The following is a 26375-nucleotide window of genomic DNA, read 5'->3' on the forward strand; positions in this document are numbered from 1 at the left end:
TTATGCGAGTAATGATGGTGTGATATGATTGTACCTTCTATCTTTTAAATTAACTAATGATTTAAATCTAATTGATGACAAAAACCAGCTTTCGGTACAGTGAAGAAAAATTATTTAATCACTTTGGGACAGACATAGTAACCAACTAGTAACTATGTATACAAATCTGTTCCAGGTCTTTAAAAATGATGTTTTAAAATTGAAAGATTACCTTAAAATAAATTTTCACTCCTGTGAAAAGTAAGTACCATTCCATCTTTCATTTAGTTAAACGAAAAAATGATAATCTTGATTTGTTTATATCAGCCATTTAAAAAGAAATGTCCGTAGTTACGATGGTTTACCTGCAATTATAAATGTCTAAAAACACTGAAATTTTATTGCACTGACAAATATTAAAAATACTAGTAAATGTGATACAAATATATTGTTAGTACTTTGAGTTTTATGACAGTAAGAACCGGGGCTAGCCGAAAAAAATTTCCAGTTTGCGGCTAATCTCTAGAGATTTAAGAAAATTTCATTCATCATCATCATCATCATCATCATCATCATCATCATCATCATCATCATCATGCATCATCATCATCATCATCATCATCATCATCATCATGCATCATCTTCTTATGTCATCTTTATTATTTATAAGAAATATCAACAACGGGAGAAAAGTTTAAAGCATTAGTTAATTTAAAAGATAGAAGGTACACTCACATCGCACCATTATTACATTGGAAAAAATATTTTTAATTTTAACTTAAAATTTCTCTAGCGAGTAAGAAAGCTCCTTTCGTGTAATAACCGCTTATTTTAAAAATAAAATACCGCTGTATTTTATATTTACCAAACTCAATGAGAAAACTTATAAAAAATTTTTATTGTCCCCAGAAAAGTTTATGGATAGAAAGTCTATGTAAAGACAAAATACAGTTTAAGAGAAGGGTGACAGATTTGGAAGCTGATTTCGAAGAATGAATACCCCGATTAAAGGAGCAATTTTTTTCAATTTATTGTGTTTAAACGGAAAGTTTGCCCAGATTTTATTTGTGATTACCCAATGCTGACCAAACTTTCTATATTAATTAACTTTTCGGAAAAAATTTCGGAATTTATTATACTGCGTTATTTGACAGAGGACTTAATCAGCGTTGGTTATCAATTAATTGAATATATTTAAAATTCATTAAAGCAAAAATTCTGCTGATCCTGCGATTACGTAACTTTTTGAACAACTCTTGTTCGTTTAATTGCTTTTTTTTTCTAACCACTGTTACAGTATCCAACACAAGAATATCTTAAAGTAGATACAACTTTAATCAATGAACTGATAGGCTGAAGTATAGTATTTCGTATTTAAAAAACAACATCATCTTTTGCTCTTTAAGAATTTAACATTAATTTAAAATAAATATACAACTCTAAAATTAATTACTTTGTCTAAAATTATTTACTTCGAATAAGAATCACCCTCAAAAAAGTGACAAAATATATATAAAGCTAAATAGTATATAAATAAAAATATAAAAGTTTTAAACCAAAACTTCTTTTAAATGATGAAGGATTGAACTATCACAAAAGTTGTCACTCGTTGATGTTTTCAAGATGTTCACTTATTTTTCTCGGTCGCTTTTGCTTTAACGAGCTTCGAGATGCTTCTACTTTCTCTTCTTCGTCAGACGAGGAGCTGGAATATATTGGGCGTTGGGTTTGGGTGTTCGATGGAGCGTTGGGTTTAGGAGTTTTTAGCACTTTAAAAAAAGGTCGTTGCGTTGCATTTTTTTCGTTTAGCTTTTCTAAACTTCTACGCGTTCTGTTGGAGGTAAGATTGGCTTCTAAAAAAAGCGAATTCACTTTCTTTTTTTCCTAAGTTTATAATACTATATTTAAAATTTTTAATACTATATTTATAAATTTACAACACTATATCTATAAATTTAATCATAAATGTGATAAAAATGCTTCATTGTCAAAAAAAGTTTCTAATTCAAAAATAGATGCATTATGCTTAAAGAAAATGGGTTTAGCTATTCATCCGTTTTTTCTAGCTATATATGTTAACAAAATAGAATTTAAAATTTAGTTTTATTACAAATTACTTACTCATGTTCTTGTTATTTTCAAACTTTGACAGCAATTACAAATTACTTACTCATGTTCTTGTTATTTTCAAACTTTGACAGCAATTGATTGACTTTTCCTGCTGATCCAATCGGCATTCTTATCCCACGTTTGTTGGACCGATCTTTAAGATAATTATCTTTTTTAAACATTTTTTCAATTTCGCTTTGCTGATTTTGACTTCCTCGTCTTCTTCCTAACCTTGTATTTGGAGCACCCATAGTGGAGGAGGCTATAACTTTACTGATTGTATCATCAGGTATAATGAATCCTTCTTCTGTTTTAACAAAATTTTCTTCATAGTCGCTACTTGTCGACCCTGAATCATAGTCAGTTTCAGGAGCTAAGGATTCCCTTTTTTTCTTTTTTTTGGTCTTCTCATTTCGATCTTTAAAGAAGTTTTCTTTTTTATACATTCTTAGCATTTCTTCTTGTTGAGATTCCGTTATCCTTGGTGATTCGATTTGGTTGTCTGGATCTTCATCTTCGTAATCGCTACTTGTTGGGTTTGACGAGTTTTCGTTATCGAAGATTTCGGTCGGCTTTTCCACTCTTGCTACTGATTTTACAGTAATTGAAATTTTTCTGCTTTTTTCTGTTTCTTTATTAACTATCAGTGGTTTTACTTGTAAAGTAGACATTTGCTTTCTATTGCTTATAGGTGAGGTTACATCTGAAGTACGACTTACTGATGAAGTGCTGAAGCTCTTAATTTGTGATTTTTCAGAATCATTTTTAGTGAAAACATTATCGTCAGAGTTAACCAGACCTTCGCCATTGAGAGTATTATTGTCATTATTGTTTAAGTTATGTCCTTGTTGCTTTGTTTCGTCGTCTTCTTCATCAAGTTTTGACATTGCTAAAGCTTCTGAATTCTGATCTCTATTAAAGCTGGAGGAAGAATTTCTTTCAACACGACTAGTTTTTCGGGAATGATTTGGCGAGAGTCCTTTTATTTTTACTCCTGATGAGAAAGTTAATCTTGAAGGTACGGAAGGATGTTCTTGCAAGCAAGATGCTCTATCCCTTATTGAAGTCTCCAAGTGTGCATACTTGTTCAAGAGGCCTTCAACTATATTAAAAATCACATTAAATCAAAAATTTTATTTAAAATACCTATCCAAACCTTTAACCAATGGTATCAGTAAAAAGAAATAAATAAAAGTGGAGTCATTGAGTGATCTTACCTAAAGCACGTTCGTCAGGGAGCAACGGATCATTTTCACGATATTTAATTTCGTTTGAATAAAGGGAATATGGTCTTCTACTCTGATCTTCAAAATCTTCGTAGACGGTATCTTCATAAATATTCGTGTTTGGTTCTTTATCAACTGTTGCATTAGCTTCGTAACTCGTTCTACTTCCATCGTATGTATTACGATTGCTTTCGCATAAATTGCTTACATTACTGGATCTTCCACTTGATAATAGACTTAATCTTTCAATAAACTCTCGTCGACTGCTCTTGACTGCCTCTTGTGAAATTGTTTCATCAACTGTGTTTTCGTCTTCGTTGGAGTTATGCGGTAGGCGCCTATATTTGTTTCTCGTTCTTATTAATTGCATTTGTTTCTCTGCCACAGGAGAGATACTGCCGTCCTGAGATAACTGTTGTTGAAACTCTTGTAGTTGCGATCTAAAAACAAAAACTCTTTTATGCATCATTAAAACATTTTTTTTTAAAGCTGAATATATTTTTGTATATTCCTTACTGTTTGATGCAATTTTTTGTTTTGTCAAACTTTTTGTTATAAAAATAACCATAAAACGTCCTACTACAATAATTACAGCTGATGTGTAAAAAATGCAACGACAGCTAATGTGTAAAAAATGTGTACATGTCAGATGCAATACTGATTGTTTTATAAGTGTAATTTGTTGTGTAAAGAAAAATGTTTTTCATCATTTCGTCTTTTTTACACTCACTAACGTAGGTACCTTTTTTGCCTTTTTGCGGTATTTTCAATCTTATCCTATGGTCTGCCTTTTATATCTACTTTCAAGCCTGTTGGAGAGATATCTTCATCTGTTGATTTCATGTCATGCTGTTTCTCACTATGTGATTTATGTCTCTTATGTATTTTATAATTTGAGAAACCTTGATCCAAATTATGTCAAATAATGTAAAGAGTTTGAAAGATAAAAAAACCAACTTTAGTAAATCAGCCTCTTCACATCGGCCTCTTTATAGCAACATATCAAAGCGTGTTTGTAGTAGACCATGATAAATTTCGGATTTATGAAGTGAAAATTTATAAATTGAAATTTCAAGAAAACTTTTCTTTTCCTTAAAAATATTTACATTTCTGCTAAATATTTTTTTCATTTCTAATAAAAAGTGATTCTCATACCTCATGCTCATTTGCTTTTCCCTAAGAATAAGTAAAGAGGTTTTCCTTTGCAGTGTGCCATCTTTTTTTATAAATGATGCTGTGCGTTGTAAGATTTCATCCTTTTTTATGATCGATTCTCTTTCTACATGCTCGCTGCCCCTCTTGCTGCTTTTTAATCTTCTTTTAACAGAACTTAATGCGCAATATACCTAAAGTTTAATATAGCTAAAATTTAATAACCCTAATATTCAATTTTAACATAAATTAACATAGTTTTAACATAAAGTTTAGCATATTTAAAATGTTTGGTTCATTTAAAGTTTAACATAGTTTAAGTTTAATACAATTTATTAGTAGTAAATGCTATTTAATAAGTAATTCGCATTGTAGATAGCATACTGGTACCTTACACTGTGTATAGCATTCTATTATTTTTGTTTTGTAAATAGCGGCTGTGAACGACCTTTTTCTTAATATGGTAATTTTGTATATTGTACCGACATCTTAATTGTACTTTCACCATAACTCAATATATTTACAATTTGGCCGAAATTTCCTAAACTTTGATCCTATTTTTGTAAATTAAATGAGATGACGTGGGTAAAACTATTTTTATCATAATAATATTAGGTTTGAACCCTGTGTGTACTAAGAGTATGGGGTTCCTAAAAAAACATTGAAAAGACAAAAAGAAAATAAAGGTATCTTTATAGATGAATTAAAGAGATATTTTGGTAGACAAAACGATTTACCCAGGGGAGTATCTCGGCCTCGGCAAGCTGGACGGCTGCTAGGGCCCTGAATTTCAAAGGCCTTACGCAGTGGGGGCTAAAATATCATATCGGAGCAATTTTTAATTGGTCCGATATGATATTTTAGCCAAAGTGAGTTTTACGTGTAAAATCTTGTAAAAACCTGAGATTGAAGTAGATATAGCTGATCGAAAAGGATATAGCTATTCTAAAACAACTAACAATTTTCTCAAGGAATTTCGTTCTTCAGGTTTTTAAAGTACTTTGTTTATAGTGTGAGGGCGGTTTTTTATAATTAGCTTCTCTGTGATGATAGGGTTTTTATTATTTTCCCTTCTGTCGTTTTCCATTGGTTCTATAAGTGTTGGCGCGGGAATAGAGTGTAATGGTAGCGTGACGCAGGTAGTGTGATAACAGCGATGTTTGGTAGGGCTGTCAGTCTGTAGCGTAGAAGGCGATAGAAGTGCGGTAAAAGCCCGAGACTTTTGTTAACGCATATAGTAATAACAATAATATTGCCTTAATCCAAATGCATACAAAAATAATACTTACCACTGGTTTTTCTTCACTTACTTATTTTACTTGACAAATATTCTCAACTATTTCTTATGGATATATATTCTTTTAATATTAACTCATACAAATAATAATAATAGATTAATACAGATAATGAAACATATTTAAAGTCACTGAAATTTTTTTTCTTACCAACTTTCTGTAACAACTCTTCTCATACGATTCTCATATGATTCTCATTAAAGTCTCCATAAATTCTTTTTTTAAATTCTCTCTAAAATCTCCAAAAATTTCTCATAATATTCTCTAAAGCGAGAATTACTCAATCTCTTCTCCAAAATTCTCTCTAAAGCGAGAGTTACTCAAAATCTCTTAAAACTCTTTTCTAAAATCCAAAAATAAAAACTTCTTCAAAAACTCTTTCTTAATACGTCCTCAAAAACTCTCTTGTAAAGCTCTGTCAAAAACTCTCCGAGAAACTCCGTAAGATTTTCTTAACCGTTCCTTTTCTATCTGTCCGCAGATATTTCTTGAATTCTCGTACAGTCAATTTTTTAGAAAACTGACAATTTTACAGATTTCTTTTTCTTTGTGTTCGTTCAGTAATTTTGTGCGTGGTTCTTTCGATTAGTCTTTGTCTCAGAAATGCAACAAAACTTTCGAAAACTTTACTAACTAAACTCATACCATTGTATTTCTAGTCGTATTTGCAAAAAAAAAAATTAAGTTTTAATGGTGGGACTTATTGATTTTTCATTTCATTGAGCATGTGTGTCCATTAGGTGTTTTGACTGACTCGCTTTTTTCTTCGATCGAATATTATATGTTTGAGTTGGGTAAAAACATAAAGATGATGTTTACAATTTTCTCATTTTCCATCCTCACAATACCAACAGAGTTAAGAGCTCAAACGAGGCAGAACCAAGAAGAAAGATTTTTACTATGAAGGGGAGGATGATTTTATATAAGATCCTGTGGAATCATTTAAAATCGAATACTTTTTAGTATTTGTTGATAGTGCCTTTATTTCCTTAGAAAAAAGATTTTAACTATACTCAAACCATACTGAGAAGGCTTTTTGCATAATATACATGGACTTAAAAAAATCCCTCAAGAAAAGTTTAAAGTGGATTGCATGAAATTTCAACCTCCAGAAACCAGAGAAAGATAAAAGTGATATTAAACTCATTAACCTTTGTGAAGGACTGCATATTTTCAGCAACATTTCACTGCAACATTTCAGCAATGTCATCCAAAGTTTCTGTGCAACTGTTTCGAATTTTCTACAAGAGGTATGTGCAAGTCAACCGGAAAATATTTACCCAAAAACTTATTTTGCTCTTCGTATACTATTAAGAAGTCCAGACAATGTTACTTCTGCTGAAAGAAACTTTTTAAAGTTGAAACTAATAAAAAAACCTTTTACGCTCAACAATTACCCAAAAGAGATTGGTAGGGCTATCAACATCATCAGTAAAAAGTGATTTTTGTCAAGAAATGGACTTTTCCAATATTTTTAAAACCTTTGCTTCAAAAAGGTCTAGAAAATTAAAAATTTGCAGAAATGTAATGTAAAAAGTGTAATGTTGTAGTATCTGATTTTTATCCTAATTACAAGTGATTCGGTCCTTTTAGTTGCTTAAAAATCGTGATTCAGCCCTTTTAGCTGCTGAAAAAGTATTGCAAGTTGTTTAAAAAATAACTTGAGAGCAGGGGCCCCAAAATATTTCTCGCTTAGTACCCCGCAAAAGCCTAGTACGGCCCTGCATTTACCTTCTAAAGTTCAAAAAGTGTTAGTTGAACAAATATTGCAACTTGAATTGTGTAGGAGGTAAAGTGAGTAGTAAATGAAAAGTAAACATCATTTAAGTTGGTTGTATGACTATTGTTGGATCATTTATTCCTATTATGCGCCAAAAATTTAAAAATGAACTAAAAACTCAACCGCTCTGACAATCTTTTTCCGTTCTGAAAATGGTTGAACATTCTTTAGATATACAGTTAACTCTTGATATCTCGAACTTTTTCCCCGGTTCCCATTGAGTTTGAGATATCGAGTCAGCTGTATCTTTTTTCAAAACTCTAATCTCTAAGTATTACTTTTGATAAATAGTAGATGTATTGCTCTTTTTTAAGTGTCTCGACTATTTTGTGAAGCTTTTAGCCAGCTTTAGATTAACAGTATGTAATAAATACTAAATAAATTAGCAGTACTTTCCAGGGTTGAACGTTGTGCCACGGCCCGGGGGAATTTATTTCCTCAATAAAACGCCAAAAATTTTACCTTTGGTTGCATCAATTTTATTTTCATTAATTTTAAAATTAAAGAGATACTATTATCTTATTTTTCAACTTCTTTCGTTAACATTTTTATATTCTTCTCCTTTTTCTTTTTCTAAATCCTCTAATTTTCCTTTATTTTTTATTCTCTTTTCTTTCCATTTTTGATCAATTAAAAAAGTATATCATTTTTTGATTGATAAAAAAATGGTTGCGAAACCAAAACTGAATAGTTAACCCTTTGACAGGGCCTGACGTTAACTGAGTCATCGAGGCCTTCTCAATGTGTACCGGCGTTACTTTAGTATGAACATATTTTTAAGCCTTTTCTCTGCTTCGTTTATCACACGCTCACATATTATTGATAACTTTACATTTTCACAGTTTCATAAGGCTTAGATCAACAACAAAATTAATATAGGCCTTGAATTTAGGAAAAAAATTAAGTATGAAGCCCTATTTCAACAAAATATTTACAGTCTACCCGAATTCACCCCATTAGTAGACAAGTCAAACCTTGACGTTTTTGTTCACTAATTGTAAGTATTTTTTTTAGTGGTAGAAAAATTTAAGTACCAACCTCGTGTCGTCGGGAGGCTGTGTCCAAATATTTTGACCAAGTGTCAATAGATTTGCTTTCGTTCCTTGTATCGCGTTTCTTTTTTTTCTGTTTTGGACGTTTATTTTCTTCGGTTTTTGTTGAATGTATGCGACGTTCAGCTTCTAAATTTTGGTCAATATCAATGACAATGTCAGGTGGATAAACATTATTTTGATCGTTTTTAGTTTTTGCTTCCTTATCGTGTAATAAACATCCATGAGAGATCAACTGTAATGTCTTTTGAAATTCGTTTCCGCGTTCGTTTTCTGATTGCGGCATGTCTAAACATTGCCGTTCTAATTTCAATGCTTCCTTACTAGAACTTAGTTTCTGAAAATCGTTATTGAAGTATTTTAACTTTTCGAACGGTGATCCCATCTGAGAATTTCGTTCGGAGCGGAACGGTTCACCTGAAACAGATGCCGGTCGTTTTGAAGGTTTATCTTGCTGATTGCTATGTTCCGTTATTACCCCACTAAAAGTCTTTCTTCGATCTTTAAATTTATCGCCTTTTGTTTTCTTTTGATTTTTTCGACGGAAGTGTACCTTTACCTTCATCTCAGTTTTATCTTCGGAAGAATTTCCAGAACGATTGAAGTGTTGTATTTTTGAGAAGAAAGAAGTAAACGATCCGTTTAAACGGCTTTTCGGTTCCTTTTGAACATCAAGGAAGTTTTGGGTGACGTAATCATAATGATCTTCATCGTTGCTGCTATCTTCTGTTTCTTCAAGTACGTCATCAACTTTAAAAGGAAAAAAGTTAAGAAGCCTTTTTGTTAAAAATCTTTTCTTTAGGAAATAAAATTTTTAAAACGCAACATACAGCTTAATTTTACCGGTCGTCAACAAATCAGCAAACAAAGTAGTCACAAAAAAATAAATAAATCATTTTTTATTTATAGCTACTTTAGCAACAAAAAATAAGATTTACCTGATGCCGTCTCCTTTTTGATCTTTTCGTCATTTCCTATTAATACGTCGCCGTTACAGACTTCGACAAAAGAAGTATCGTTTGATGTTAACGGACTCTTATATGTGTATTTTTGCTCAGCAAGTTCAAATAATCTTTGTCGTTCGGCTTCTTTGCGTTTTTTCTTTTTTTCGTTAAGGTGATCTCGAAAAGATTGATAATAACTATAAAAGTGAATAAGAAAAAAAAAACGAAGATGAAAAATTTGAGCTTGGATAACATCAACATTATTTTATTAAAATTAAAGTTACAACTATTCTTGATTTTTATGTAATCATTCTTACCTAACACAGTTTAACTTAATAGATTTTAAACTATTTCCCAGTACTTTCTTCCACTTCTTTTTGGCGTGCGTTATTTCTAATACAACCACAGACATTGTGAGAAGTGATACTAACATTGCCAATAATACAAGCATAGAACGATAAGGGTTGCTTTTATGCAAACCAAAGTCCTTTAGGGTCATAGCTCCTATAACACAAAGTATAGCTAAGTAATACTCAAAAAAAACCCACATAAAATGAATGAATTATGTTGGTGAAAGTTGAAAAAATACAAAATAAATTTATAGTTAAAAACATCACTACGCACCCGTGTTTTGCTGGCATTCTATGATGGTTTCATTTTTACAATCTGTCATATTTCTCATTAAAACGAACATAGTGCCACAATATGCCCAATGAGTCGGATTGATGTAAAACAACCAGTAATAAAAAATAGGCATTTGCGGTTCTGGCACCAGAAAGCCTCCAGCAAAACCTGCTATAGCTAGTAAATGAGTTATAAATCAATTTTAGTTATACAAATTTATATGAGGGGGTTACCTTTTAACTATGTATGAATTAGCAAATCTTAAAGAAAAAACGATTTTGTTTTCTAGGTACAACATTTAAATAGGTAGTAATATATCTACAGAGTGGGTTTTTTTTAAACCGGAATTTTTTGATGAAATATAAAAATTTGAATAAAATTTTAAACTTCAAATATATATTTCTGAACTTTTTCAGTGCTTTACACATTCCAGATCTTTAATTTTATTCAATCCAAACCACCTTCAGCTTCAATGACTTGTTCGATTCAATTCCGGAATCTGGAGCAGGCGTGCACTACCTCGTCGACAACCAACATGTTGCCGACGAGCAGGATCATTTGAAAGACATAAAACAGCTGTTCGTCCATATTTTCTGAACATCTGTCCATTCAAGGTTTCACCACATTGAAAGTTTTAGGTATACTTCCTTGTTGACGTTTTGGTCCTTCTAGAAGAAGTGGTATGGTATGATATGACGTTTGCTTGAAACAGCCATTAAGACCTTGACAGAGGCTGGAAAATTTTCCTTATTGCTGGGACATCTTCAGGGTTTTAAGCTAACCATCTGTCATTTCTACTGTTAACTTTGACACCTACAGTGACGACTTTCTCATCACTGAAAAAGCTGATTCAGACGGCTGCTTCATGCTTGATTGATGTTAAAAGAAGGGAGCACCTAGCCACTCTTCTTGTCTTCATTTTAGCAAACAACATCTGCCTGACATTCAGGACGTAGGACTTGTACCTGAGGTCTTCATGGACATCCATTGACTTGCTCAGTTTCCTAATGGAAATATGAGATCGTTGCTGATGATTTTCTGAAGCCTGATAATGAAATCCTGATTCCTGACTGGTCTCTCCCTGGTATGTTCCTTACAAATTGTAGAGTCCACACCATAATTAATCTCTTTGTAATGACATTTTGTACTTTTTGGGTTCCCTAACCGTTTAATAATTTCTTGGACTGAATGTCTGGTGCGAAGTGATTTTACCATTGCAGGTCTATGATCATAATCTTTCAATATGATGATGATAATTGCCAAAAAACGTGTATTTTCTTAAAAATCAAGTTTACATTTGTTTATTTTTTAAATTTTGAGGCATAGAGTTCAATGGAAAAAAAATGGCGAAAATTTTAAAACAATCCGGATTTAAAACGCCCACCCCGCATTCAAAATAAATTAACAAAATTAATAGTAAATACCTGAAGCTATGGGTGTCACTAGATGTGAGTAGTTTGGAGTCAAACAAGCTATGCATATAATGAGTGCGATCCAAACTTGGTTTAACTGCAAGTGAATGACTGACGTAAGAAAGAATTTCTCAGTGTCATAGACTTTTAGTACACAAAGATAGATTATTACGCATGCACCAAGCAAAGAAATAGATGACTGTGAGAATATTCGAATAAAAGCATGCAATACTAACTCATGAGAAAATCCAATCCCATCAGCTTTTTCAAGTGAAAACAACGCGAAAGCTTTGTTCAAATGCGCATGTATCACTGAGGACATAAAGAGTTGGCTAGCACACAGAAAAACCATATAGCATGACATTAGAAGAACTGCTTTTTTGGTTTTAAAGTAACATGTACCTAAACAAAACCATTTCTACAAGTTAAAGAATGTTGCAAGTTTTACCATAAAATTATTAAGGGGCTTAAAAATAATGATTCTTACCCAACGCCAAAGCGAACAACATAAATATTAAAGGAAAGTACAGTTTCTGAGCAAATGTCTGTGACGAAGAACTCCTTCCATCCAATGCGATTAAACGATCAGATATGCTGGAGGTTTGTCTATAACAAAAAAAAATTTAAATATATGAAATTTTCAGTTTGTATGTTTTAATGTTTAACATTATAACAATTATTTACTCACTTTTGGAATTTCATACTCAGCGTTTTTTGTGGATGTCTTTTGGCTCGCGCAATAGCTCGGTTGATCCCCTCTATCTCTCCGCTGTGGTTATAGTGATCAACGATGATACATTGCAACTCCGTGTTGTTTAAAACATCCATAATTGTATCGGCAGGATTGGAAGAATCTGCTATCTAAGGAGATCGGTTTTTTAGTATTAAAATCCTAGATTATAAAATAAATTTAATAAGTGACTCAAGTCATAACAAACAAACATTACTTTTCCGGATCCTTGTAAAGCTTCGGCAATCATGGTGGGGGCCATTAAAGGAGAGCCAAAATAAGCTGCCTAAAAAAAAGCGATTGTAGCTGAGCTGGTAAATGCTCTTGTTAAAAAATGTTTTATTGAAACTAAAAATAATCAAAGCAAATATTACTTTTTGAAACCTACCTGGCCGTCACACAAAAAGAGGATTGTATCAAACATATGAAAAATCTCAATTCTGGGTTGATGTATTGTAACAACAACGAGTCGGCCAGAGAGCGTTAAGCCGTGCAGCATTTCTAAAAGCTCTAAAGACGAGGCGGAGTCCAAACCTTGAATAAAAGAAGTTCGTCATTTGATTATTTGAAATTAAAATGAAGAGTACTGCTGGACAGAAGCCAGAAAGAATCTTACCCAATAACAATGATTTATTATTGATTTCTTGTTTAACGACTAATCTATTTGTGGAAATGGTATTTTAATTTGCTATTATACCTTACAAGATTTAAGTTTCACGTTCAAGAAAAAAGATTCATCGTGTAACTTCATAAAAATCACCCATTAAGCTCCAGCGGCTTCTTGTTCTTCTCACATCAAAATAATTATGTTGGAATTGTTACATTTAATCAACACAATCCCAAATTAGAAGAACTTTTTATGCTAAAATTTTTACTTAAGCTGCTTTGCTCATTCACACGCCTTCCCAGGCTTAATTTACAGCCTTCCGAACAACAGCGTATTGTGTATTGGAAAAAAGATAAACTAATTGAATTATGAAATGCGTAATTAATGAATTACTTTCATTTGTAATTAAGTTAAGCAAATTCATTTCGCGTTTCCATGATTTTTTGTCTCAGTTTAACTTTTACCCTAAGGATCTCAGTGAATTGTTTGTCAAAACTTTTAAAGACCGCCTATATTTTCTTTTTCTTTTATTTGTATTTTTATAATGCCGTTAAGTTAACAAAAATTATGTTTTATACAGAATGTTACCTGAGGTTGGCTCATCAAGAAAAATGACACTAGGCAAATCAACCAACTGCAATCCAACACACAAACGTCTTTTCTGATATAGAAAAAAAAGTAAATTGTATAAAATATTACTTTTTAAGTCGGATTTAACATTGAATTAGATAATGCTAGATCACCTGCCCTCCGCTGAGACCACTGCCCTTTGATGTGTTACCACCTACAACAACATCTGCAACATTGAATAAACCCGTCTGTAAAAACAAATAAAAAAAGCATAAAAAGGATGATTTTCTAATTTTAAAAAAGGAATTTCCAAAAATTTAATTTAAGTATATGACATTTTACCTGGCCAAGAATTTGTTCAACCCGCCACATTTTCTCTTTCAGCTTCATTTTAGATGGCAACCGTAGCATGGCACTATAAGTTAAATTTTGTCTCACTGTTAGCTGTTCGTGGTATGGTGTGGCTAATTGGAGGACATAGCCAGAGTTTTTAATAAACCACTCGCGAGTTTCATCTGCAGGCAATCCATTGATAAAAATATGTTTCTGAAAAATGATCAAGAATTGAGTTTTAGGAAAAATAAATTCTGTTTGTCAGCTGAACTGTCAATTAAGTTATGTAAAAAATAAATTCTGTTTGTCAGCTGAACTGTCAATTAAGTTATGTAAAAAATAAATTCTGTTTGTCAGCTGAACTGTCAATTAAGTTAAAAAATTAAAAGAAATTCTCTTTTTAGTAAAACTTCTTTTGGAGAATAAAATCTTAGTAGACAAAAAAAGTGAGAATTGCAGACCAGATTGAGACCAGAGATCACGAGTTTAAATGAGCCGAAAAAAAACAACAAATAATGCAAACTTGGTGAGCAGTGTTCTGTAAAATGAGTTATACATGAGACTTATTTGGGTTACCTTTTTTGTTTTAGGTTTAGCTCGTCATGGCTTGTGTTTCTGACCTCAAATAAATGGTGCTACAGCCTTGATTTGGCCATCCAAGCAATCTGTTCCACATTAACATTCAAACAATCAAAATTTGTCAAGAGCGTTTACTTTTATTCAACTTTCAACCTGGTTTTGCTTAATTGGCTTCCATTTTTCTTTTGCTACCGTTTTTATCTTTTCGCTTTTATTTTTTTTTGTTTTTTTTTCTCTTTTATAAATTTAAAATGTTATTTTTTTAATAATAAAGTTATCGAGAGCTACTAACTACAGTGTCATTTTTTTTGGTAAGTATCAAGGTCTCATTGATTGTGTTGTCATTTTCTTAGTTTTAGTTGATTTACGTTCATGACGCATATATTGAAACTTTGAATGGGTTCTCAGTGGAAGGCGCTCATGTAATTTTTATTCTTAAATTTTATTAATGTAATTTTAGTTCTTAAACTTTGGTTTTAATTTTTTTAAAAAAATTTGTGACATCATTTTTGGTAATCTTATTTAAAGTGTTTTATCCTTTTGCTTTTACCATTAAAAAGAATCAAATATTTTAAAGTACTAATTAAACAGTTTATAAAACCTCACGCACCTCTGCTTCTTTAAAGTTTTTCCTTGCTGTGAGAACATCTAATAATGTGGTTTTTCCAGATCCACTCGGTCCCATTATTGCAACAAGTTGTCCAGGGTTAAAGTAAGCAGAGACTCCTTTGATAATTTTACGCCCAGCGTCAAGCGCACTTTTTCTACGCAGCTTTGTAAAGGGCTTTTGAATCTTGATTCCATTTCGATTACGAGGATCAGATTCTGTTTGAGTAGCACTAGTAATGTTGTAAGTAAGTTTTGAGCAAGATATACCAATTGAGGAGTGCGGAGGGCACGGTGGTAAGCAAGTAGAGCTTTCCTCTTTCGTTGAATCTTTATTTGCAGCTAAATGAATAGATTGTGTTTTTTTAAGCTTCCAATTATGATATATCCAAGACAGCTTAATACAATAAGCAACTATAACAATTGTTAAAATTACGGTAATAAGCAAAGTACGTTGCCAATTAGAGGTTTGCTCGATATAATTTTCAGGAAATAATATAATAGGACATGAAGAGGTATTGCACTGTAAGCGTTTGCAAGGATCTATCCTTCGTAAAGGAAGCTTAAAATTCTCTGTAACTCCTGACGAACTGTTGTTGCTTACTTCTTTATACCACAATAAAAACAAATCTTCTGCACTATATCCGTTAATCTGCGTTAGTCTGAAATTCACTGGATCCACAATATGTTTAAATTTAAGACCTTGAAAATTTTCTTCGGTTTTAGAGTTATATACATTTTTCCAAAGATCTGAAGTTGCGAGGTAGACATGCTGCATACAAGTAGTTACTAAGTAGCTCACGCTTTTATAGGCTTCAATTAAACTTATGGAATAGGTAAGTTGACCGCCATACGCTTGAAATTCTGTCAAGACTTCGAAAAGAGTGCGCGTATTATCAAATTTTTTGTCTGGAAATACGGAATAAACATCGTATTTACTAACTATAGCCAGTATGTGAATACTTGGTGATATATACTGTTGAGTAATCATGCATGAGGTAGACAAGCAGCAGGGAAAACCCAAGCTAAAATCATGACATCCTTTCGTCTTCATTATACCTGAATAATTCAAGTTATTTAAAACGTTATTATAGTTTATGAGCCAAGATGAATCTATCATAACAAATACAGTCACGTTTGTTTTCTTCTTTAAATAGTCTGCATGATTTATAGCTCCAATTCCTCCTGCACTAGAGCCTGCTAATAGAATAGTAGAAGACGAATTTAAGCCGTTTCGCATCAAATCACAAACAACTGATTTAAAAATGTTAACTCCACGAAAAAAGAAATTCTTATCATTAGAGTGAGAAGCAGCGCCGCTGTCAAAATGAAGCGCTTTTCTTTCATTCGCTGTCACGCGTGTGTTATTCAAATCAACATAGGACATATTAATGACAGGAATTAATTTAGTCGAGGTTATTTTGAAGTTTTCGTTGGAGAACCCACTGATAGAACTTTTAGTAATGTTGTCATCAAAACTATCGTTATTTTCTGGTGGTTTAATCGAGAAAAACTCGTTTACCACTGTTTTATTTGAAACATAAGAATTTGTTACATTAAGAATATTGTTGGACTCTGATTCATTAGGAACAATGGACTTGGTCTCGTTCAACTTGTTTGTAGCTGTTTCATTGTCATAAATATCTGGGATGGTGACGCTTGCACTTGTTACAGAAAGTTTATGATTTTCTGATATACTGTCTCTAAGTATGGGTTCATTTTCAATATAATTTCCTAGCCAGAAGTCACTGCTACAATAAACTAGCAACACTTTATTGTGGTCATTAAAATAAACATCATCGAATAGGTTTCTACCTTCTATTGTTTCAGGATACGAGCGAGAACTCGTAAAGTAGGGTTTAGTTTTGCTTCTCTCTTCGCATTCAGCGCTGCTGCTACAAGCCCCACCTCCTTCAAGAAATAATATCCACTTTGTATGCATTGGATCATGCTGAATGTAATAAATTCCTTGACTTCCATCATTACAGACTGCAGTGGGATCTTGCAACTTAATTTTCTTTAGAAGGTTTTTTTTTGCATGTGCCAGAATTAAAATATTCAAGAGGTAAATGGTTAGTCGCAACATTCCACCCGAAATGCATCAGTAGAAAGAAATTTGTTTTTATCTAAAATAGTGCGTATAGTAAAATTAACTGCATGCATTATTTACACAAAGCTACGTACATTAAATTCATTACATTCAAATAAGTATTTTTTATTTTAAACACTTTTACGCGATGATAAAAGGCTTAAAATTCTCTGCATTCTTTAAAAGTGTCTCATAAGACCATCATTATTCTTTTATTATTTGTGAATAGTCGAAATGCTGAATATTTAACACGTGCAAGATGAATGTTCAGAATTTCGATTATTCACATGTAATAAATTCACATGTAATAAATTCATCGTTAAACTGGTTTTTTTGAAATTAACAATAGCTTACAATTGAAACACATAATCAACAAACACACACATTTGTGAATAAAGAAAATTAGGTATCAGGAAAAAATACTTTGTAGAATAAAAGTTGAGGTTCAGGTTTTGGAGAGAGGAAAGGGAAATTGGATTTTCATTTAAGTTTCTTCAATAGGAGCATTTTTCCCTCGAGGATTATTTCTTTAGCTTTATATCGTTCCAAACTGAAAGTATCTTTTGTAAAACCATTCCTGCAAATAATCTGTTATTTGTATCTTATGATGAATAATTTGTATCATATTTTTATGTTTTGATCAAATGTAACAGATATTTAGAAAGTTAAGAAAATAATCATCGAAAAATTTTAATGTTAAAAAAACTTAATATTCTCTAAATATTTTCATGGGATTTAAATGTATTTTTGAATAAAGCAAATCCACCTCATAAAAAACGATCAACATTAAAAACTTATGCTATATCGATCATGACACTGAATCTTTTTCCATATCTCAGATTTGAAACAAATATTTGGACATGTCACTATTATTATTAGTATAAATTGAAATTTCAGATTGTAAAAAAAAGAACTTTGTTAATTAATGTATAAATTTCCCATTATTGTTCTATTATTTAAACATATAATATAAGTTTTGTTTAAACGTGTGTGTGTGTGTGTGTGTGTGTAGATAGCATAAAGTTTTAGCAATGATATTTAATAATAATAACAAACAAACTTTTAAAAATTGCTGGAATTTTTAATATTCATTAAATTCAATTTAAATTTATAAGTTTTGTCACATAAATGTCAACAGTAATTTTCATCCAATGCAACACAATCTTAATCATACCATTCAATACAACCTGCATTATGCAATACAATCTTCTTCATACCATAAAAACAAAACCTTTTTTTACAAGTTTATATTAATTCTTCGTCGATCATTGTAAATTTAAAATATTCATAAAACATTTAGTTAAAAAAAAAAAAGAAGAAGAAATGTCCAAAAGTTAGCAAAAAGAAATAAAATGTTTAACTTAAACAAATCAAAAAAAAGTTTTTTTCTAAATAAATAAACCATAATTTCCTCATCAGACAACTTTATCTATTTAAAAATGGTCATACAATTTAAAGAAGTGCAATATCACAAATACTCTTGAAGTTTCATATTGGAAACCAACTTACTGGTCACCTTTGAAATTTAAAGTTGACCCGTAGGTTTCTAATTAGAAAACTACCAGTTTTGCTTTCTTTCCATGCTTTAAATGACTTCATTACAAAAAACAGAAAAAAAAATATTTTTTTAAGACTGAATACCTCCATAAAATTTGGGTTCACAAGAAATTAATGAGATTACGAAATAAATAACTGTTAAAGAAAAGTTAAGATATTAAATCGAAAGGTTTTTTAAAATTAACAAATGTTCGTTTTAATTTAAAATTCTTTTGCTAATTTAAACTGTAAATTTATCTTCAGTTTGCTACATTTTACCTTCTTTTACTTTTTAAATATTTTTTTAAAATAATACACAAATAGCCGTTCGTGTTACCTTGGTTACAAACTTACATTACTTATAAAGCTTATTAAATAAAAAATTAAATATTTTTAATTAAATATATTTTTACTAAAATCACACTTCTTTTAGAAACAACATTAAATTTAACGCAAAAACTATTAAGCACTTAATTAAGTCATTTGATTGTTGTCTCGGAGAAAATGTCAATCAGATTATCAAAGGAGTAAGAATGGCTTCCTATTAAATTATCTAGCAATAGTTTTTTCAAAAAAAAAAAAAAAAAAAAGACAAGCGTAAATATTATTTATATGATACTTTTAATGTCAGATAAACTGAAATCTCTTTAAGAGAAAAACTCACTTTTCATCCATCGTTCCAGTTCTTGCTTGAATAGTAATTTTTTCCCATGAATTTCGTTTATTTATTGCATTCAACTAAAATGTTCAACTAGCAAATGAAGAATAAACCTCATTAAAACACACACTGACATACTGTAGCTTACAGATATCCTGATACCAATCAACGATGACGATGAACTTAAAAAAAAGCTTTTTAAAAGTCTAATTAAAGAAACGAAAATAAAAAATTAAAAACTTGTAAATAAATAGAAACTTATAAACAAATAAAAACTCGTAGATGTTTTAATGTATAAATGGTCTTCTTGTTTTTAGCAAAGCCAACATAAAAAGAATTCAAAGATGAAGGTCATCAAGAATAAAAAATACGACAAAGCTTTTACAAAGAGTTTACAAAGAGATGTCTCTTGAATATATTGCATTTGTTTAATCTACGAGCAATATTCACTTTATCGCAAATATTTTCTTTACCACAAAAAAGTTTTTAAAGCCACATTATGCAGTTTTTTCATCATCTTTTTTTTTTTCTTTTTTTTTTCGGTTTTAATTTAAATAATTCTTGAGTGCCATCATTTTGTAAAAGAGCAAAAGAAACAAAATCATATATTAAAGTCAAAAAATGCCGAGTCAAATGTCTTCTATTTTCGTTTCAAACGTATCACAACAAAAAATATTTGATCGTCTCTTATTCTTTGTATTCTTTCATATTAATCTTATGATTGAACTGCAATTGAATGCATAATTATAAACTTGCAAAAATCTTTTGGATTCCTTTAACGAACAAACAATTGGCATTTAAAACAATGGTATTTAAAATAATGGTATTTAAAAAATCAGGGGGATCTAAATCTGGTATTGTTCAATTCAAAATGCTATAAGCTTAAAGATGTTTATATGTATATTTGTACATGAGTTTATAGCATAACATATTGTTCACTTGAATTCATGGATTTAAGCAAATAATATGTTCCAAAAGAAAAAAAAAGTATATATGACGTGTGATATATATGAACTATTTTGATTTTTGTTTTACTAAGTCAGACAAAAATGTCTGCTCTCGAACAAGATGTCCTTATATATGTACAGGTACGTATATATATGTGCGTGTGTGCGTGCGTTTGTGTGTATATAGGTGAGTATTTTCGAAAAAGTTAACGGTTTTCAAGAGTAAAAAACAGATTGATTCCCGCCTTAAAATGCTTAAAGCCACTTAAAACCATACGAATGAATCAATATAAAAGCTAATTAAGTTTTGGGAGAGCAATTTTTCTTTCGGGCTACTAATTTTGATTTAATAGAAATTTTCTTAACTAAAAGAAACTTTTTCTAAAATAAGAATTGATTTTTCATTTATCTTTGCTCACACTGTACATGAAATATTCATTAGAAAATCACATAAACGTAATAACGACCGAACGCAATAGCGACAATACGTAAACAATACGTAAGCAAATGTAAGCAACACCTAACCTATACATAAGCAAGTTGTCATATTTAAGTTTGAAATAAATTTGTTATGGAAGAGTATGGGTGAGGGTTTAAGATAAGGATGTAAGATGTGTGTTGATTAAGCTATAGTCAATTTATCAAAAGCGCTCTTTACAAAAAATTATTTGACTGCTAGAAAAAATCACATATTTAAGTTTATAATTAAAACTGTAATTTTAAATGAATTTACATGGATTTTGAAGATCATATTTTACACGCGGCAAAACTTGATATCAACTATATACAACATAATTATATTATTAAACTCTATAAAGCCTTTTGCTTAAGCATAGCCACCTAAGAGTATGCGTCTATTCGCGGTTGAATCAACCCTAATCTCGTATAAAACGCTTTACAATAATCAAAACTGTTCAGTACTGTGATTAACTTTAAAATGTTACAAAATAACTTTTGATTAAAAACTTAAAAGTTTTCATAGGATTTCTTTGAGATCGTCATGGCAACAACCGGAACAATTGTAAATACTGCGAGAATAAACTGTTTTTTTTACAAATTGCTTTGTTTTTTTTTTTGTTCTCTAGTTATTATTAAAATTAAATTTGATAAATTCATAATTTTTGATAAAGATTAAACAGCAATCTTTGTAAATTTATTTTTATCATATTGTTATTTATATGATGTTGTTATTTATATGATGCTGTATGATAGTTTTGATTAGGTAAAAGATCGTTTGTAAAGTTTTAAAGCAAAAAAAAATTGGATGCTCATGTTAATTATCTAAAAGCCAACTGATTTTTGTGAACTTGATGCAGTTTTTATTAAAGAATTACTGTTACAAGCATCCCTGATTTTTAAGCGGATCGGAGTGGGTACTTCATTATTAAATTTAGCTTAATTAATTTGGTTTATCAAATTTTCTATTGTGAAAGCTTAGAAAAAAAAAAAAGGAAAAAATCTGTATTTGAACAGCTTGCACAACCAAATTTTTACTTTTACAAACAACGAGAAAATTTAAGAAAGATTTTAAAAATATGTAAAATATTTTTAGTTGATCAGTCGCTACGAGGAACAATGTTCATATACTTTTTATCTTTAGTATCTTTTGGTACTTTCACGGAAATAACGTGATGCAACTACATGTGCTAAAGAATGCTTTGTTTTTGCAACTCGTTGCGTGTTATTTCCAACTTCTTTAGAATTATCGCAGTATCTTTTGCTTCCTCATTTGGAATTTAAAATGCTGGTTATCATTAAAAATGTTAATTCACGTTTAAATAATAATGCCAACTTCTTTTAAAATAACGTCATTCACGTTTAAATAATGCCAATTTCTTTATCAAAGGTCGTATTGCCATCGTGGTTGACAAATTTCTTTGTCAAAGGTTCGTATAGCCATCGCAGTTGACAATTTTTTTACAATTTGCTTAAATATGATTAAAAAGATCACAATATTCTTAAATATGATTAAAAAGTAAAAGAAATAAAAAAAAAAATTCTTCAGAGCAACAAAAACACAACAAAACATTTCTTTTGCAACAAAGATGATCGTCAAATAAACTAGATCTTTTTTGTGTTGCTTATGTATGTCCAGCATGCAATCAAAGCATCGAAAATTTCTTCTGATGTATCTTTTATTTGGTCTGGTGGAAGCAAAAAGCCTAACCCTCCGCGATCTCTAAGCTCGATAGTGTACGAATGTGTGACATTCAAGCTATCGTGAACGTAATCTGCTGATACCCCTGAGAGAAGGGTATCTAAATGTAACAGAGCGTCATTTTTTAAGCTTAAACAGAGAATGCGTAAAACAGTGCAAAAAACAAATTGATTTAAAAAAAACAAAAACAAACTTACACCTAAATTATTCAATTTCATCGATTCCTTTATTTCCTCTAATATAATTAGTTTAAAAAGTTTCCAAAGTAACCCATAGAAATCTCAACACTGAAGCAATTTATTTTAAAGTAAGTTAAATTTCCTGTTTACCTAACAACGCTGGTGATCTGCCGGCATTGTAAGGAGTCTGGAATCTTTTTTCAACGGCGCTTACAAAAATTTCTCCAACTTTTTTCTTAAGATGAAAATCACAAAAAAACGTGCACATGATGAATAATTACAAAAAGCGTCATTTTACATTACACTAAGCGGCAACTAATAATAACTTACCATTTCTTCAATATCATGTGGTACAGTTCGAGAGTATGAGTCGGAAAACAATAACAGCTGAAAAAAAGAATGAAGACTCCAATAAGAAAGCAGTCTGTGTTTCTTTAACCGCAGTAAGTTTGCGTAATAGTATACACAAGGCTCAGATTCAGGCTCTACTCCTCTGAATACATCGCTACACGGATCGTCACTAGCTCCCAACGAAGCTGTTAAAAAGGAATTTATAAAAAGAAAAGTATTTTAAAAATGTAATTTGTATGAAAATTATTTCAGAATGAATTAACCTTCCCAAGATACGTTCCAATTTCTGTTTGGGTCAGCTCCGAGACATTCTGATGACGTAAAGTTCGTTCTTGTTTTTCTCCATAGGCGGTCCGTAGTGTGAGAATACTCGTATCCATCAGGGTTAAACACGGGCACAAATACAAACGCATTTTTCTCCATCTGGTTCGTAATTCTCTCATCTTTTCCGAATTCAGAAACCATCTATTTAAAAATTGTTTGACCCATTTTCAAAACAAAAAAGCAATAAAATATCAATAAAGTTTTACGGAATGTTACAAAAAGGATCTATTACTTTTTTCAAAAGATACATCCCAGTAGCTACAGATATCCATTCTCGCGCATGCGCACCTCCTTCTATCCAAACGAGAGGTTTTCTGTTAGAAAATTGAACCCTAGAGGATACCTAAAAGAAATACTAAAACAGATTTTTTAAAAAAGCAATTTGAAAAATGTGTACACGGAATATTTTTTCAAAATGTTTATAACTAAAAAATTTTGTTATCAATCTCGAAAATACAAAATTTTTTAAAGAAGCTGTATTTTTTTTAAACTTTATAATTTTTTTATAAATTAAGGTTTTATAGAGATTTTGAAAGTTTTTGCTGAAGCGTGTGCGTGATAACTAAAAAGATTGTGATGATCCTCTGTCAAATACAAACAAAATGTTTCAATATTATTACTTTAACTTACTATAAATTTTCAAGTTTAAAAATGCGTTTAAAAATTCATGAAAAAAATGAACCAAGATATATCAAGATATGTATGCGGTCATATTTATATATGCATATAAAAATATTGCAAGAAAGTGTGCGCAAGAGATAAATATTGGGAGGAAGTGTGCGCAAGAGATAGATTAACTTTTACCTTGACAGCAAAGAGCTCTCTACCTTCGAACGATCGCCCAACGATAAACACTTGAACTAAGTGTGGATGAAGATTTTGCAAATTGTAAATTTCTTGAACTATCTAAAACAAAAACCTTTAGGAATAGTTTCCATAAAACACCGGGTGGTATTTTTTTTTACAAATATTTTACCTTAAAAATGTTGATTAAAAAAGATCTTTAGATCAAAAGATTGAAATTAGATAATGCCTTATCACATAAAATACAAATACTTCCTTAACATTTGTTTAAAGGTCTGGATACAAGTTCCTATTTACAGAAATAAAGGTGGTTTGATTAAATTTACGTTTAAAACCAAAGAGAACATGACTGTTAAGGCGCTTACGTCACTATATCTGTTATACGTTGTGTAATTGAAGATCGGCATAAATGGCAAATAACTTCCCTCTTCCGTATAATGACTGATACTCTGCTCATCTATTAACTTTTGAATATTTGAAATGGTCACATTTAGAAGAATACCTGCCTTGTCACAAAACATCTTGAGTTTCTGGAATTGCCGCTTCTTTACGCGAACTTGATAAGGATGGCCATTTAAACCACCGTCACGCCAAACATCCAACTAAAAATTAATATTCATTCATAAAAATGGATGTAACTACAGTTATAATTAAACAAAACATTAAATGTTAAATAATAAATGCTATAAATTTACGCAAAACTTGAAAACATAAGTTAATGAATTTTTAAACTCAATGCCAGTAGAAGACTCACAAATCATCAAAATCATCGCGATGAAAGAAAACTTGTTTAAGGCTTCAAATGAACGAACTTTTTATCCATCCACCCCCCCCCCCACTACCACCACCCCCCACCCCTACTCCCTATTGCTTTTATTCTAAGCACACGATATCGATCATTTTAAACACGTTTTTGTATGATTTATATGACAATTGATGATAATTTAAATGATAGTTGAAGGTAATTTTTTCTTTTTTTACTGAAGTGAAAAATGGAGAAAAAACTATTAGAAGTAGAAACGACGTTTTAAAATTTTCAGACGTAAAATGAAACCGCCAAATTAAATTGCAACGTAAAGCAGCAAAAAAAAAACAAATAAAAAAAAACTACTTAAAGCAAAATTAGAAAGCTTGTTCGTTAGAAAAGCAAGGAAAGAACATTTTTAAAAACGAAACCTTTTTTGATAAATTTTTCTTATAAAATAAATTGTAAAAAATTGATGGAAACAGCAGGAAAATAACGTCTTCAAAAGTTCAGAATAAAACTACACTTCACTAGATGTCATGTGTTCAGTTGTTCACGCAGACGTTAAGAAATCTTTCAGAAGACGACAAAATGATCTACTTCTTTCAGTTTAATTTTTGGGAAACTGTATAGGCAAAAAAAATTTATCTCTAATATAAAACTCGAACCTCGTGATAATTGTCAACATCAGGCCAGCAAGCATTAAATATTAAATGTAAAGTTTAATCGTCTTCTTTTTAACAATATGGTTATTAAAAACATGGAGATTTTATGAGGTTCTCGTTCATTCTAAAATTTTGCTTTTCACAAATATAGTGATAAATCTAATACACAAAAATATTCACGTATTTATCACCACATTTGTTTGATAATACGATCGCCGATCTTCTTGTTTTTTTTGCCATCGAATATCATTTTTCCTCGCCCTAATTTTGCCCTAATTTTTATAATACAAAGAGCACCACATCTTTTTGAATGAGTGTCATTAAGATGTTCAGGTTTCAAATATGATGATTTCAAATGGCTTAAATATGTAATTTTAAACCATTTCCAAACATCAACATCTGCTATTTTAACACTTTACTTACTTTGTTTGTATCCAGAAAATTCCTCAAATCGTCTACATCGTCATTTGTCGGGTTTATAAGAACGACACTATCACTAAATTAACGACAAAAGTTATATTATTTTAAAAGTCATCGAGTTAAAAAACAAACCGCAATCAAAAAGTAAGCAAATTAGCAAAACGTTTTGTTGTACTAACCCATCATAATCACCTCTGATGAAACTTTTTTCCAAAAAAACGAACTTCAAAAAAATGCACACATAAATCAACTTCATGTTGTTAATCTGCAGTGACTTAAAGCAAATTACTTTGAAAAATTATTTAATGATTTGACGGTCATCTTTTCTTTTAAACTGTTCGTTATTTGTAATTGTTTTTCATTCCGTGTTCTTTCTTTCGTACTTTTTTAAAAAAAACTTTTTTTAAAAAAATCTGTCCAAAACGATAATTTTTAATTGCACTTTTGAAAAGTTTTGAGCGGGTGATCTGTTACCAAAATTTATGTATTTTATTGAAGAAA

The 26375-nt window shown here is 30.8% G+C and overlaps 2 protein-coding genes across 7 annotated transcripts; both read right to left on the minus strand.

Annotated features, from left to right (window-relative positions):
- Positions 1 to 1369: 1369 nt before the first annotated feature.
- Positions 1370 to 19489, minus strand: LOC145188371 (uncharacterized). The gene is made up of 18 exons (XM_090086728.1): positions 19288 to 19489; positions 15003 to 17124; positions 13823 to 14026; positions 13654 to 13728; positions 13499 to 13571; positions 12692 to 12837; positions 12521 to 12589; positions 12262 to 12434; positions 12061 to 12179; positions 11586 to 11975; positions 10162 to 10338; positions 9855 to 10041; positions 9532 to 9734; positions 8580 to 9343; positions 4470 to 4660; positions 3306 to 3754; positions 2150 to 3190; positions 1370 to 1832 (listed from the first exon to the last, which is right to left on the minus strand). The coding sequence occupies exons 2-18, from the start codon at positions 17082 to 17084 to the stop codon at positions 1582 to 1584; spliced, it is 6594 nt and encodes a 2197-aa protein (XP_089942854.1). The 5' UTR covers positions 17085 to 17124; positions 19288 to 19489; the 3' UTR covers positions 1370 to 1581.
- A 2203-nt stretch (positions 19490 to 21692) lies between these two features.
- LOC145187549 (carboxypeptidase A4-like) lies at positions 21693 to 26375 on the minus strand. Of its 6 annotated transcripts, none has more exons than XM_090088770.1 (9): positions 26054 to 26375; positions 25878 to 25950; positions 24410 to 24646; positions 24045 to 24146; positions 23473 to 23583; positions 23180 to 23381; positions 22896 to 23101; positions 22716 to 22800; positions 21693 to 22471 (listed from the first exon to the last, which is right to left on the minus strand). In XM_090088770.1, exons 1-9 carry the CDS (start codon positions 26128 to 26130, stop codon positions 22290 to 22292), a joined length of 1275 nt encoding a protein of 424 aa, XP_089944896.1. In that variant the 5' UTR covers positions 26131 to 26375; the 3' UTR covers positions 21693 to 22289. The 6 variants fall into 6 exon arrangements, with proteins under 6 accessions (XP_089944896.1, XP_089944919.1, XP_089944889.1 ...); XM_090088793.1 differs by having other exon boundaries at positions 24045 to 24142; positions 26054 to 26374; XM_090088763.1 differs by having other exon boundaries at positions 21693 to 22486; positions 26054 to 26372.

Source organism: Hydra viridissima, unplaced genomic scaffold (assembly GCF_058129835.1).
Source record: "Hydra viridissima isolate aposymbiotic clone 2 unplaced genomic scaffold, HvirCarnegie_v1 scaffold_1, whole genome shotgun sequence".
Lineage (NCBI taxonomy): Eukaryota > Metazoa > Cnidaria > Hydrozoa > Anthoathecata > Hydridae > Hydra > Hydra viridissima.